The sequence below is a fragment of the Vidua chalybeata genome, chromosome 6, assembly GCF_026979565.1.
Source record: "Vidua chalybeata isolate OUT-0048 chromosome 6, bVidCha1 merged haplotype, whole genome shotgun sequence".
Taxonomy (NCBI): Eukaryota; Metazoa; Chordata; class Aves; order Passeriformes; family Viduidae; genus Vidua; species Vidua chalybeata.
In genome coordinates this window covers 45,568,270-45,582,836 of record NC_071535.1, presented here as the reverse complement: position 1 = coordinate 45,582,836, position 14,567 = coordinate 45,568,270, and the positions used below count along the sequence as shown (strand labels likewise).

General features: G+C 45.3%; 2 protein-coding genes and 1 long non-coding RNA gene across 6 annotated transcripts in view; 1 reads left to right on the top strand and 2 right to left on the bottom strand.

Annotated features, from left to right (window-relative positions):
* TSPAN4 (tetraspanin 4) overlaps window positions 1-190 on the bottom strand; it is a 411,890-nt gene extending 411,700 nt beyond the window's left edge. For 2 of the 3 annotated variants that reach the window (XR_008431354.1, XM_053944928.1), the window contains exon 1: window positions 21-190. Coding sequence is in view for 2 of the 3 variants with exons in the window: in XM_053944928.1 (XP_053800903.1) it covers window positions 21-148 (128 nt within the window). In the remaining variant the exon portion in view is untranslated. The remainder of the gene's footprint in view (window positions 1-20) is intronic. The other variant, XM_053944930.1, reaches the window with a different exon arrangement.
* POLR2L (RNA polymerase II, I and III subunit L) lies at window positions 95-3,588 on the top strand. Of its 2 annotated transcripts, none has more exons than XM_053944956.1 (3): window positions 95-196; window positions 400-507; window positions 3,128-3,588. In XM_053944956.1, the coding sequence occupies exons 2-3, from the start codon at window positions 413-415 to the stop codon at window positions 3,234-3,236; spliced, it is 204 nt and encodes a 67-aa protein (XP_053800931.1). In that variant the 5' UTR covers window positions 95-196; window positions 400-412; the 3' UTR covers window positions 3,237-3,588. The 2 variants fall into 2 exon arrangements, with proteins under 2 accessions (XP_053800931.1, XP_053800932.1); XM_053944957.1 differs by lacking the exon at window positions 95-196 and adding an exon at window positions 211-299.
* Window positions 3,589-3,889: 301 nt separating this feature from the next.
* LOC128789232 (uncharacterized) lies at window positions 3,890-6,946 on the bottom strand. Its single transcript, XR_008431357.1, has 4 exons — window positions 6,834-6,946; window positions 5,435-5,540; window positions 4,344-5,254; window positions 3,890-4,120 (listed from the first exon to the last, which is right to left on the bottom strand). It is a non-coding gene; the product is annotated as an uncharacterized LOC128789232 (long non-coding RNA).
* Window positions 6,947-14,567: the final 7,621 nt, after the last annotated feature.

Sequence of the window (14,567 nt, the reverse complement as noted above, 5' to 3'; positions counted from 1 at the left end):
GGCTGCCGGGGACGCCGTACCGCGGGCTGCTACCATCAAGTACACAGGGGGGAGTAGGGCCGCTCAACCCGCTTGCCCGCTGTGTCGGGCCGGCCGGCGGCGGCGCGGTTTCCCCCGACCGGGCGTGGTGGTGGCGGCCGGCGGCCATCGGCAGCGGAGGAGCCGCGCGGTGGGAGCCGCTCGCGGGGCCGCAGAGGTGCCGGGCGGGATCGGGGCCGGGGCCGGGGCTGGGGCCGGTCGTTCGCCTCCAGGGAGCTCTCGGGACCGGGCTTCCGCACCCCACAGCCGCCGCCAGGGCGGTGCGTGCCGGCGCGGGGCAGCGCAGTCCTGAGCGCGGGTGGCGGAGCGCGGTGTCCGGTCGCTGCGCAGGGCTTTGACGCGGTGTTTGTGTCGTTGTAGCCACGGCGCAGAAATGATCATCCCGGTCAGGTGCTTCACGTGCGGCAAAATAGTGGGGAACAAGTGGGAAGCCTACCTTGGCCTTCTGCAGGCGGAGTACACGGAAGGGTGAGTTTTGTTTCTGTGTTGCTCGACTCACGCTTTGGGTGAGGTACACGGTGCATAAGATCCCAGACCTGTTGGGGTTGGAAGGAAGCTCTGGAGATCATCTCGTCCAACCTCCCTGGCAAGGCAGGGCCAGAGGCACAAGTGCAGGGTCGTGGCGTCATAAAAGAGACGTAGGGAGGCTAAAAACTACAGGTACATTCTGAGATCCTTTAACCAAAAGTTTGAAATTGCAGTAGGCACAAAGTACTTATTTCCCCATTGAATCTTTCAGGGCAGTAATGTGGAAGTTGCCAAGTGATGACCCTTGCACCCAAAATGTTCCCATATATGTAATTCTATACACATTTGCTTGTTTCTTCCCTTCCCCTTCCATATACCCAAGTTTGACACCAACGTGATCAGTTTTTTAAAGGGAGAGAAGGAAAAGAAGTTACACGTGTAAGAAGTGTTTAGCATTTTTAGGTTTTTGGTTTTTTTAAGCATTTTAACCCAGGGTTGCTAACCTTATTTTTAAGTACTGATTTGGTGAAGAAAGAAGTTTTAACTGCTTTAGATACCCTACTGATAGTCCTGACAACTCTGTGTTAAGGAGTTTGTGCATCCTTTGCATAGCCAGAGTTTCTGCTAATAGTTCAAGAGCCTTAACTATGGTGACACTACCTCAAAAGCTTTGAGAAGAAAACTTGAGAAATACATTTTCATCAAGTTTAAGTATGAAACAGAAAAAAATAACCATGGATGTTTGCAGCTCAGAGGGGTGAAAGAGAAATTTACGTGACGTTGAAGTAGAAAGTAGATGTTAAGTAGAAAGCAAATAATTTGGTTTCATTCAAGTGGTTGGGGATCCTAATAGTTTTTACATGTAAGTTTATTTATTTCATATATGGGGTTATAAAAGCATTTCAATACCATGGGCTGTTAATTATTTTTCACTCATACTACAGTTTACCAGGACTTTTTTGATAGAGCTTCTGACATATATTCTAGGCATTACATTTTAATATTTTCCCTATCTTTATTGTTCCTCTGCTTTTGTATAGGAGTTTTGTGTTGTCATTGACAAATGCTCACTTGAAAACAATTGTTGTGGTCACTGGCTTGATTCTGGGGTGCTTGTTCAAACTAATGCAATCACAGTGTTGTAAGAAGTAGAGTTTACAGATATCAAACAGCTAAAATCTTACAGTGCAGTACTGGAATCACTGTTAATGGTGGATGGACAAAATGGGAAAACTTGTCTGAAGACTCAGTAGTTAAAAATACACCCACACCTTTCTGTTTGTCCTTTTGTGCTCTTTTTCCACAAGTCCTTGGAAGCTGGAGGAAAAGACAAATGCAACTAAAGTTGTCTTAAAGTATATAGTATGACTTTGGAAATTGTGATTAATGTTAGTATTTTGCATCTCTGATAACTGCATATGAGAGTTCAGAACTCTCCAGCTAGCTTTTAAAATTTACCTATCAACACACATCAAATGCTTTTGTTCTCAAGTGTTTTGGAAACTTGAGGAATCGTGTGATGTTATTTATAAACATTCTTTAAAATGCCCACAGTGTTCTTATACTCCTCTAAAACAAGTTTTGCAGGTGCTGTCCTAGAGCGAGCAGCCCTGCTGCACTATCAACAGTTGCAAGGACTGAATGACATCAGAGAAGCTGCTGGAAGTTGGCTCCTGCAGTTAGACTGCACTCCTTGAAGCCAAACAACCTTTTACCATGGTCCAGCTTAGGCAGAGGCTTCCTTTCAGTCATTTGTATTTTAGAAAAGTATCCATTGGCCTATTCCTACAGGAGAATTACAAGCTCCAGGAAATTAAGTTTGTTTTGAGCAAACGCTTTATTGCACTGCATTATATCAGTATCATCATATAAACCTGAGATCAGGCATGTCTCACAAATGTCACATTCTGAAGGAGTATCAGACTGGATTTATGGTTCATAGGTTGCAGCTAAATATCATGGTAGTATCATGACCTTTAAGAGGTCTGATAGCCACAGCCATGGAAAACACCTGCAGTGGTTCAGGCTAGGATGACTCAACATCCTCTACCCAAACATAAGAATCTGGAGCAGTCACTCTGAAGGAATTCAGTGGAAAGACTGATTTCTGACCAGTCTGCACTTACTTGTATGTATGTGGGGGGCAGGTTGTATAACTGAGTGCCTTCTCCCATGGGAGCTGGGAAGGATTGTAGCCATCCTCAGAATTAGCATCCCTGTGTGGGGGAGGTTGTGTTCTGAGTTATTTTAGTTTCTGTATATCTCACCTTTTTAGCGTGGCTCAGATCTTAAATTTATCTTGTGAAATAGACAAGAATCAACCTCAGTTTACAGAAACATGTTAAAACAGTGCCGTCTGAAAGCGGTGGCAGCTGGGGGGGACCCTTCTCAGCAGCATATCCTGTGCTCTGGCCAGCTGGAGAATAGGCAAACACACTCAACAGCACTACGTGGAAAAGGGCATTAACGGGACATGCTGAATTTCTGTCTGTCTTTGAACTGCAAACAAATTTTCTTCCATGACTGAGCTCAAAGTAATCAGTGTGTTGCTTAGGAAACGCTTACACATGGTTCTGACTCACTTCATCTGTTATGTTTTTTAATTGTTGTTTGTTAATAGAGATGCCCTGGATGCCCTTGGCTTGAAGAGATACTGCTGCCGCAGAATGCTTCTTGCCCATGTGGATCTGATTGAGAAGCTTTTGAATTATGCACCCCTGGAGAAATGAGATGGAAAAAGCACTGTGCTGCAAGCCATGTGGAACGTATCTCTAATTTAAACTTGAAACTGGACTTCAGGCAGTAAAGGATGAAAGCCAACTGTAGTGCAACCATCAAGAGATGTTTATCTTCTGGATAAAATACTGCCCCAAGCCACTAACCTCTTTCAAGGAAACAAAGGAATGATGAAGTCCACTTAAACAAGATCTAGAGATTAAAAGTTTGGGTGCTTCTTCTTAAATCCATGTTTGGAGTTGTGAACTGCTAGATGCTTCTGCTAGTAAAACCAAATGTTTGTCCATGTAGAAAAACTATTATATTTCATTAAAATGTTGAAATAAAGGAGGTTTTTTCCTTGTAGCCTTCCTACAGTTTCTGGATAAAGTAAAGTGTATGCTTGGATCTTGCTGGTTACCTTAAGGTTAGAGGTACTGCTGAATACCAATACCCAGTTCAGTGTCCTATACTAGGCAGGCATGGGTTAGAAACACAGGACTGAACTGTGGTTCCAGTGACATGGAAGTGGGTAAGTTTCTGAGGCATTGCTCCAGAAAGCTGCTGGAGCCCGCAGAGATTGCTTCCCACCGCAGTTAAAGTCAACTTGTGTTCTCTACCCCAATCCTTACCAGACACTGGGGCTGCTGTATCACAAAAACAGTGATTCAGATGGTGCAGTGCCTTCATTTAAGCAAAACATGTCTGAGTGTCTCCACGGAGAGCACTAGATGTGAGAATTGAGGCATGCTGGTGTGAACAGGATCAAAGTGCTGCCGCTGCCAAGCACCTGCACCCCTCTGTGGCTGGTACAAACGCTTTCCACCGCTCATCATGTCAGTGACTTCATGTTGCGCTGCACGTGTGCTGCGGTGCTGCCTGGCCCGACAGAGAAGGGCTGAAACAGAGAGAGGGCAGCTGGAGCTGCAGGGCTGGGAAAGGTCACCTACATCCAGACAGGTACTGACCATGCCCTGGGGCCTAAGACAGGCACTGACCATGCCCCGGGGTCTCACCTTTTGCTTGCACTATCAGCTTATGAGTTGGATCATGTTTTCACTCTGTTTTTTGCCATGCATGAAGGTGCATGGTGTGTCCACAGGCAGACACACCCATCTTACCTGAAAGTGAAGGAGGGCCATTTCTACACCTGTGCAGGTTTGGGAATCCATGCAAATGCAGTATTAGTTCATCATTACAGCAGCCCAATAGAGAATGGGCTGGAAAAGGTGATAATTCCTTAGGATGCAGTCTGTTGCTCTTCGGTGCAATTAAACTTTTGGCACTCATGTATCAGCTGCAGGGTAAGAAGTATCTCTGTGGATTCTTTTTTGTAGTACAAAGAATCTGGTTTGAACAAACCCTGGGTTTACAGAAATAGTCATTATTAAATGTGCTTATTTAATGTGCTGGGTCAAACTTGTACCCACAAAGCTTAAAACCAGATTGTCTCACAAAACAAGAGGCAGGACTGCTGCTTGCCTTTGGCTATCACCCAACCAATCCTTACACTTGAACTTGCTTTTCAATTTACTACAAGACAGTAGTAGATGTTTCTCATATTCAGCAATTCTTCACCGAAGACATCTTAAAACCTGTGCTTTACCCTAATGCAAAGAGATTTAAGCAATTAATTCTAGCATTTGTTTTGTAGTTGGTTGGGTAGCTATGTTCTGCATGCCTGCTGTATTAGCAAGCTGAACACACTTTATAAAAACAAACCAAAAAAAGCTCTTCCCTTCTCTCTCAGGCTTTTTTGTAAAAGGGACACTGAACTAGAGGATGACGTTTCCCAAGTGAACTCATGTAGGATGCTTTTCCCTGTCAGAGTGGGGTGTGACAGCCCTGCGTGCCAGCCTGTTCACAGATCCATCAGCAGGCCCCGCACTCGCTCCGTGAGCCGCACTGGGAGTGCAGCAGCCCAGACGGGAACGTCTGGCAGAGGCAGCCATGCAGGAATGCCATGCAGAAAGCTGGCCTGCATCACTGCCAAGGAACTGGATTAGATGAGCTGACAGGACTTGGTTTCTATCTGCAAAAGCAAATTTCTAATCTCATTTTCTGCTTTAGAATAACATGTTTCTTTTCAAAGCGGGTGCCAAGTTGTCTGATATTAAAAGTTATGGCTCCTAAATACTTAATAATGACAATGCAGTCTGCAAAAACACAGCAGACCTCGTTCAAAAAATGTGAAGGAATAAGAAAAACCCACCTTGGTTGCTCTCATTACTATTCTCAAAACCAGGGTGCAGTGGAAGCCAATGGCAGTCTGGTATCACTCCCTCAGACAGATGCTACCCATGGAGCCACAAAAACACCTGAGCAGCAAGACTAAGTCACAGCAGGCTCTAATATTAGCTCATGCAGCCCTTGAGACCCTGTGTGCATCACAGCTTTTCCCCAGGAGTTTGCAAATGCAGCATTAACCAAAAAAAAAGCCATTTCTGTTAATGTGGCAAAGACTACAGTTAATCATGATCATGTGAAAAATTATCTCGAGAGTTTTGTTCCTTGGGAGGGTTAGGAGCAGGAGCAGAGCTTAAATCCTTTTGTAGAGAGTCTGAAATTTTCAATGGATTTCTATAAATCCCATCTTTCACCCCTGCTCATTGGTAACTAGAAAAGTAATTCCCTTTTTGCTGTCACTTCCCCTGTGCTACCTTCTGCAGTGGTTAATAACATAAGAGTATTGGATCTGCTTTCTAACCTGCCAGATGTCTTTGGGAAGAGCCATTAAATATGCTCACAACAACTACAGTTTTTCAAGACAATGTAAAAGATGTGTATACACAAAAGAAATAAAAAAGCCTCAGTTTTCCCTCAACCAGAAAAAGGAGCCCTTAACAAAATCAACACATAGGCAGCAGTGGGGAAAAAAAGAAGAAAAATGGCAGTGAATATGCAGTCCTTAATTACATGGAGAATTTTGTCAGTTCGAAAGTTTTTGAAAAATACAAAAATCCCACCACTCCTCTGCAGTCACTTATTCACTTTACATGTAAAACATTTTGGAAATTTTTCAAATCTGTCTTGAAAAGCTGTTGCAGGGCTCACACTAACCCAGGTCGTGGTTTAACCCCAGGCAGCAACCAAGCCCCACACAGCCATTCCCTCATTTCCCACCAGCAGAAACGACTTTCTCTGGGGAGAGAATCAGAAGGGTAAAAGCTGGAAACTCGTGGGTGGAGATAAAGGCAGCTTAATAGGGAAAGCAAAAGCTGCTCACAAAAGCAAAGCAAAGCAAAACAAGGAATTAATTCACTGCTTCCCATGGGCAGGCAGGTGTTTGGATGTCTCCAGGAGAGCAGGGCCCCATCAGATATAACAGTTTCTTGGGAAGACAAATGGCACCACTTCAAATGTTTCCCCCTTTTTCCCCCTCTCTTTACATACTGATTTAATTTGGCCTGGAATATCCCTTTGGTCAGTTGAGGTCACCTGTCCTGCCTGTGTCTTCTCCCACCTTCCCAGGCACCCCAGCCTCCTCCCCAGCATGGCAGTACCAAAAGCAGAAAAGGCCTTGGCTCTGTGTGAGCCCAGCTCAGCAATAACAAAAACATCTCTGTATTACCAACCCCGTGTTCAGCACAAATCCAAAACACAGCCCATACCAGCCTCTGTGAAGAGAATTAGGTCCAGCCCAGCCAAAGCCAGCACACCTGGTATTGGGAAAGCGAGCAGTCAAAATTAGAAGTGTGACAGAAGACCCTCTGTCACCCAAGCCACAGCCTCCCTTCATACATCACAATCATCCCAAAATAACGAAGCACTGCTTGTGACACACGGTGGGAGCTGAGGTCATGGAAGTACAGAGGAACTGCTTGTGGAGCTCAGCGCCCTGCTTCAACCTGGAGCATCAGCACCAAGCTGTGTGTGCTTGGAAAGCTTTATGTTTCTTGAAATGGCAATTTTAAACAAAAAACCCTCTTGATCATAATTCTGAGTCCATCTGCAGGAAGGAAGTGAAATGCTCTTGTGCTGAGCTGTAATGAGCCTCAGGTTTTATATCTCAAAAGGAATTTTGCTTTGAAAAACCACCTCTTGCGAGAGTCTTGCCCCAGGGTGATTTACTGAGACGTGTGCTGGGCTTTTGTTCTTCCCATGACTTTTCCCTAAATGCAGTCTGGAATTAGATACTAAAGTCTGACTTCTTGTATGTGTTTCTTGTCTATATGAAGAAATATGAAAACTCTCAAAATCCTGATTAAAACCATTACACAAACCCCCATAGCAGTGTATTTCCATCAAGATGTCTAACTAGCCCTGTGGCTACAAAGCTACATTTCATAACAATTTGATAACAACATTTGATAACAATCTGTGAGAATCCAGAACAGGAGCTACCTCTTTCCCTGCAAATGGCCCTACAAGAAAAATTAATCCTTGCCCTGAAAAAAAAAAAAAAAAAATCAAAACTGGAAACAAATAACCTATTTTCCTCTAGAATCAGTGTAATTCCAAATAGTTTCTAATATCTCCATGATAATGTTGCTTCCACCTGGCTCTGACTGCCCAGAATATGAACACAGATTTGCTTTCCCCTTCAGTGAATTTGCACCATGATTTACATTGTGGCTTTCCTTTCAGCCCCAATTTTTATTCAGGTCCTCCAGTCAGTGAGAAAGCATTTTTAATTGCTCCGTGGGGACAGTACAATAAAGATGTCTGAAAACCCAGGGCAGGGAGCATGTGGCCAAGCCTTTGACTCTGCCATGCTGGATGGTTTGATGTGTTGCCCAGTGAAGTCTGTTGGAGTCTTTTCATTAACTTGTGTGACTTAAAATGACCTGGTAACCTGTGGTGTCCTACACCACTCAGGTGTCCAGGATTAATTCATTTTGTTAAGTTCTGCTAAGAAAAGCTCTTTGAGGTGCCCAAGCATTAGGCACTCAAAGAACTTTCAGATCTTGCTGCAGACTTCAGCCATGTGCACCTCTAGCACATAAGGCCATAGAAGAAGATAAAAGGTAAGGTACCTTCAGCTGCAGTGACTCCTGCCACGCAGGGGCAGTTGGAAGGCTTTTCTTAGGGCTGGTGTTTGGAAGCAGCACAATATTCACATGGGAATAAGTCTTGTTTAAACCCTCATTGCTTTCTCCTTCACATTCCCTTCCAAAAATATATAGGGAATGTAGAGCCAATTCATGCAGAAAATGTTAGGGTTTGCACCCCTAATCTAATTTCTCCTTTTCCACGAAGACACACCTTCCAGAGTGTGTCGGTCATCCTTTGTGGTGAGCTACACCTTGTCTTTGGCTGTAGGGCACAGGTAGCAGGGGTGAAGCCACTGAGATCCCAAGCACCACATAGGTTTCTCTACAATTACTCTCAGGATACACCTGCTCCTGTGTTTAACACTGAGTCTTGTAACAGCCAAGCCAGAAAATTCATGCAGGAAAACCCTTCTTTATCCCTCCCAAATATGATGCAAGTTTTTTAATAAAATGGGCTCATTATTTCCTGCTCTTTAGAAGATGAACAACTAAATATCAAAGAAAAGCATGGAACAGCTGACAAAATGCTAAAAGCCCACAGACTTTAGGGAGCTCAAGAACCCTGGCAGTTAACAAAGCAAGTGGAAAAGGCTGTGGTCAAGCCATTCAGTGGGCACCAATGATTTTGAATTAACACACTGCCCATCCCACAAGCTGGATTTAGAGAAAGGAAGAATAAATACTGAATACTCTCTCTTTGGAAATCACATCTCCTTCTTTTAAAAGCAAGTCTCATCAGAGAACTCCAAGACATTAAATACTTCTAAAAAAACTTTGAATAAATCAGTGCCAGAAGTAGGACAGCTGTGCTCAACACCCACTTTTAGATACTGACCTTTCGTGAGCTGCTGCTTTCCACAATTTCTAGTGGTTCACCACAGCTGTATCTACAAGCTTTGAATTTCTTCAGAGATTACCTAAATGTCACTTTCCTTGCCAACATCTCTCCAGAGACTCGTTCCAAGTGCATGAAGCTCAATGGGAATCTTCCCTGAAGTACTTTGGGTCCATCCTATTCCACTCTCTCTTTGCATTCTCCAGGCTGGTCCACAGCAGCAGCAGAGACTCCCTTTGCCCATCTCTACATAACACCATTGCTTGTGTCTTTCAAAGACAGAAAAAGGCTCCAGCTCATGGTGTGTGTTCAGGGACAGGCCTTGACAAGAACATACAGGCTAGTTAATGTGAGCCTTGAGCAACCAGTGCAATGCCTCAGTTTCCCTTTCAGAACCTCTGGGATGGCACATCCCACTCTTCAGAAACCATCAGAGATGAGCAACAAGGAGTAGCCTAACCTCACCCAACCCCTGGTGTCTTCTTGCATTCGTATCAGCAACCCCTATCATATATCCTCAAATCCTAATGGAATATTTTTAATTAGAGATTTTTCAAATCACTTTTTGACACTAAGCAGAGCCCACTGTGGGAACTGCTGATGGAAAGCTGCTGCTCTGAGCTGTTGCAGCAATTTAGAGATCAGAAGCATCACTGTACCCACCAATCCAGAAGGTTTATAAGAACACAGCTAAAGCCCAATTATCCCCAGCTATTTATTGAAAGCTGCCTTAAAGTGCCTCCCCCCCTTCTTTTTTTCCTTTTTAATGAAGTCTTCCTTCCAGCAGTGTGTGTGAAAGTGTGCTTCCTCCCAGGCAGTGATAGGAGGGAGAAGGAGAAGCGTCCACTTTATGGAACAAGGGCAAGGGGGTAGAGGGTAATCAGAGCAGTGACACCTATTTGGGGCTAAAGTCCTGATGAAATGGGATGCGCTCCTCCCAGCACTGAGCAGCCCCTACCCACCAGCTGATGGGCTCTGCCCAGCTCCTCCCCAATACCATAACACGTAGAGCCAAGCCCTCAAACCTCCCATTTCCAAAGAGAGTGGGAATTCAGAACTTTTAGTTGAGTTTAGAAATGTATAGGCAGCAATGCAATAGCTAACACTTGGGCTGGAGGTATAAAAGAGGTTTTGCTGAAATTCCCCTGGAAAATTTAAAAACAAAAATCAGATGAGTGCTGCTCTAGGCTGTAGGCCTTTCCTTGTAATGAGATGTGCCACTGAAGCAATTACTAACTTTAGTTTTTTTAAAAAGCAATAGCAGTTTGACTAGGAGGTCTTCCTCCAGGAATGAGCTAGTAAATGAAAGCATTAAGTTAATAAGGGCTTGAGTGCTTCAGATCATTACAGAGATGGCCTACAGCTCCACATTTCACCAATTTGATTTTTTTTTTAATATTATTGTCAAAACAGCTTAAAGAAAAGCCCCTTTGGATCCACTCAGCATTAAATGCAGCCTAGACAAATGGCTGCTTTCCTCCATTAAGCAACATTTTTAAAAGCAAAATACTAATAATTAAATTCCACTGATGAAAAATTGCTTCTAATAAATAAAGAGAAACAGATGCCATTGGCCGTGGCAGCTTTCATGTCAGCGACCTGAGCTGCTACTGAACCAAATGGATGTGGTGCTGCAGGAGCTGTGAGCAGCACCAGGGAGAAATTCCCATTTCAGCTAGAGCCAGAGACATCTTGGGATATGGTTCCTGGTGTTTGAGCAATAGCCAGGGCAGCTGGTGACTCCTGCCAGCCTGGCATCCCCACAGTTAAACACCTGCTTTCATCTCAAACCACCAATGGGCAAACTTGCTTTGGGACAGGTCCAGGACTGGGATCTGTGTTGTCCAGAACAAAGCTGGAGCCTTCAACCCAGGTCATGCACTGCCTGATTGAAGGTCTTTCATGGTGGCTGGGGCCAAACTCACCACAACAGTGGTGTTTACCCTCACCCCCTTGCCCCCAGCCAGGGCAGCATGTCCAAGAGGCCAACAAACTCCTACTGCTTTCACATCTCAAACAGGGCACATCTCCATCTTCCTTTCCAAAGAAGGAAATTCTCCAGGGCATATACCTGTCCAGGGCAATACCTGGACAGCACAGCTCTTCCTTCTATTGGAGACTTCTTATAAATTATCATCCATTTTCCTTCCCATCCCGCCTCCCACAGGTGCATTCCTAACTCAAACCATCTGAAACTTATTCTAAACTCTAAATGTGATCAAGTAAACATAAACAGAGAGAACTTCAAGCCTTCACCCCCTTGTATACATCCAGGGGGTTTCACAGAATCAATTAGGTTGGAAGATATGTGAGGAGGATGAAGTCCAACCTGTGACTGAACTCCCCATGTCAACAAGATCGTGACACTGAGTGCAACATCCAGTCTTTCCTTAAACACCTCCAGGGACAGTGACACCACCACCTTCCTGGGCAGCCCAATCCAGTGTCTAATCACCTTCTGTGAAGAAATTCCTCCCTGTGTCCAACCTGAATCTCCTCTGGCACAGCTTTAGACTGTGTCCTCTTGTCCTGTCACTGGTTGCCTGGGAGAAGAGACCAACCCCCACCTGGCTACCACCTCCTTCCAGGCAGTTGTGAAGAGCATTAAGATCACCCCTGAGGCTCCTTTTCTCCAGGCAAAACAACCCCAGCTCCCTCAGCCAAGTTCCAGAAGCAGGGAAATCATATTGCATATGAGGTTACTGCAATATCACAAACTTAAGCTGGTTATTTCTTTCTTCTTTATTTTAAAACCTACAATATTCAGGTAGCTCAAGGAAAAACAACCTCTGGATTTTGTCTGCTCATAAATCCATCACAACAGCTTGGGGGAAAACAGTAAATAAGATATTGGAAGAAGAGCACAAGAGGCCAAAAGAAGAGCATCTGCCTCTGGATGTGCTATTTGCAACCAAAGTCAGGTAGCAGGCTGTGATATTAGTGTGTGGTATTGATTTGTTCTTAATCCAGAGAAATGCCCCTGTAATGAACTCTGCTGTGCCCTTAATGATTTCATATTGAAGGATGTTAGGTGCCTTGTTCATAACACAGTAACAGCAATTCCAAAAATAGCAATACTCATAATAAAATGTTATTGAGAATCCTGAATTTCAATATAAAAGGGACTCTGCTGTATTCAAGGGCTTACAAGATACAAATGCATACTTTAAAAAGTTGTATTAAAGTCGTGTTGGTACCTGTGTTACAGAGACACCATGAGATGGTACTCCAGGGAGCAGCTGAGCCCCAGGTCCCCAGAAAACTTTTAGGCAGATGTAATACAGGCTGGATTTAATCCCACCAGATGATTGGGGCTGGATGTCTAGAGAGAGCTGAGATGCTTTTGAGAGCTGCCTGTGAGGGCAGAAGAGTGTGGCTGCGATGGACATCAGCAACCATCAGGGACAGCTTGGGAACAGGGTGCTGGGCCAGGTGCCAAGTGCCTGGTCCTGGCTCTGCTGCTCATCCCCAGCCTTTGGCAGATGCCCCTCCCAGAGGGTCACCACCAAGCTGCCACTGCAACTGGTGCAAGGAGGCTTGACGGAGAGGGCGGCCACCACCAGCCTTCCAGTGGGAAGAAGCATTCCCACCAAGATCTGGGCCACCACAAAGAACTCAGATCCAGGTCTAAGGTTGACTTCATTTGCAATGATTCCCCAGCCTCAGCTTTGTCAGTGCTGCAAACAGGAGCCCCAAACTAAGCCTGCCAGGCTTCCCAGCCTCTATCAGCATAGAGCTCGTCCTGCTGGCTGGCCCGGGGGCAGGACCCTGGTGGCTGGGAAGGATGGTTGTTCCCCATTTGCCACCACATGGTTGGTTCCAGAGCCCTCTCCTTCTAGACTAGAGGAGCAGAAGGAAAGACCCAGCCCTGCAAAGAGATGCTGGGGAGCAGCTTCAAGCCTTCAAATAACCCTCAGGCACGAACTAACTTCATTAAGAGCAACCAGGGCCATCTCCTGCCACCTCTAGTAGGACTGGAGACAGTATTAATTAGCTGGAGGAAACAAGGGGTGAGTGTTTGCCTCCTACAAGCCCCAAAAACAAGCTCACAGGTTGGTTTTCAGGTTATCCAGGATGTGGACTGGGGGAAAAAAAAAGCTATTAGCTCAATTATGCCTTATTAAAATCATAATTGCTTTAATTAGAGCCCATTGCTCCTGACCCCTGCCCAGAAGGTGATGTCAGCCAGGCTAACCCTACCTGTAGGGTCTGTGTGTGGGGCAAGTGGGAGCACCTGAGGGGACTGTGGCTTGCTGCCTCCTCCAAGATCAGTTCCTGGGGAAAAGTGGTATTAAAAACTTGTACCCCTGAACTGGCTCTAAGCAGGTGAAGCAGGAACTGGCTCCCTCTCCCCAAATCCCAAACAGCCTCTCTGCTCCAATCTAGTTCCTGCTGCCAGTTAACCCACAGGCTGGCAGCACCTGGTCCTCCCCAGGGAGACAAGCATCATCCTTGGACCCTGTCTCTGAGAAAGACTCTGAATCCTAAAGCAGTGAAAAAAAGAGTAGCAGTGCATGGAGAGCAGAAGGTATTGGCATCCACGTTCCAGAAACCTCTGCCTGCAAGAACAAAATCAAGTTTACTCTAAGCTCCAGGCTATGTGAAACCAGAAAAAAATGAGTGATTCTAAACCAGAATGGTTTTAGAAGAGGAGTGCCACCAGAGTTCAGCAGTTCTGTGGGGTCATAACTCCTTTGGAGCTGTATTTTTATCGTTACTTACATTGCAGACAGAGCTGAGGAGGTGCAGTTGCAGCTGGGGCTCTGTGGAGCTTGGCACAGCTTGAACAGGCACTAAAAGGAAATTTTCAATCTAAGAGGACAAGGAAACGGAAAAACTGTTAGGAATTAATTTGTCCATCGTGCTGAGCAGGCCCTGGTGCGGGGCTCGAAGGTGAGAAGGAGCTCAGCTCTCACTCAGGAGGTGCAGGATGGACTTTTACTGCACTGCTGTCTGCTCTGCCATTCCCATCCAGCACCAACACCAGTCCCAGCAAAATCTGAGCAGCTGCTCATCTCACCAAAGGGGTCATGAGCTCTGCCAAAAACCCTGCTACAAGAGGTGTCCTCAAGCATCCAGGCAGACAGGGGACACAACTCCTGTATTCCAGTCAGAACCGTAACCACATCCCCACCAATGCACTGCTCTCCTTGTGAAATGCTGCCTCTTCTCGCCCACGTTTGTTTAAATTCAGTTCGCTCCCTGAAGGCAGAGTTCTTTTTTTTGGTGTAAAGGGGGCCAAGAGCCCATATTTGTTGGAACTATGATTTTAATAGCCTGATACCGTGACATTACCTGTGGTAAGTGAACTGTGAAATACACATGAAAAATGTATTTAATACATATGCAACCTTCTTCACTGTTTCATTATTTAGGGCTCTGCTCCCTGTTTTGGGGTTCAGGATTTTTCAGTCTGGAACTGTAGACAAACCTCTGTTTCTGTTGAGTAATCCTGCCACAACAGCCAGCTAGAGCCTAAACAACTGAATCACTCATGAGCCCCTCTGCAGAGCACA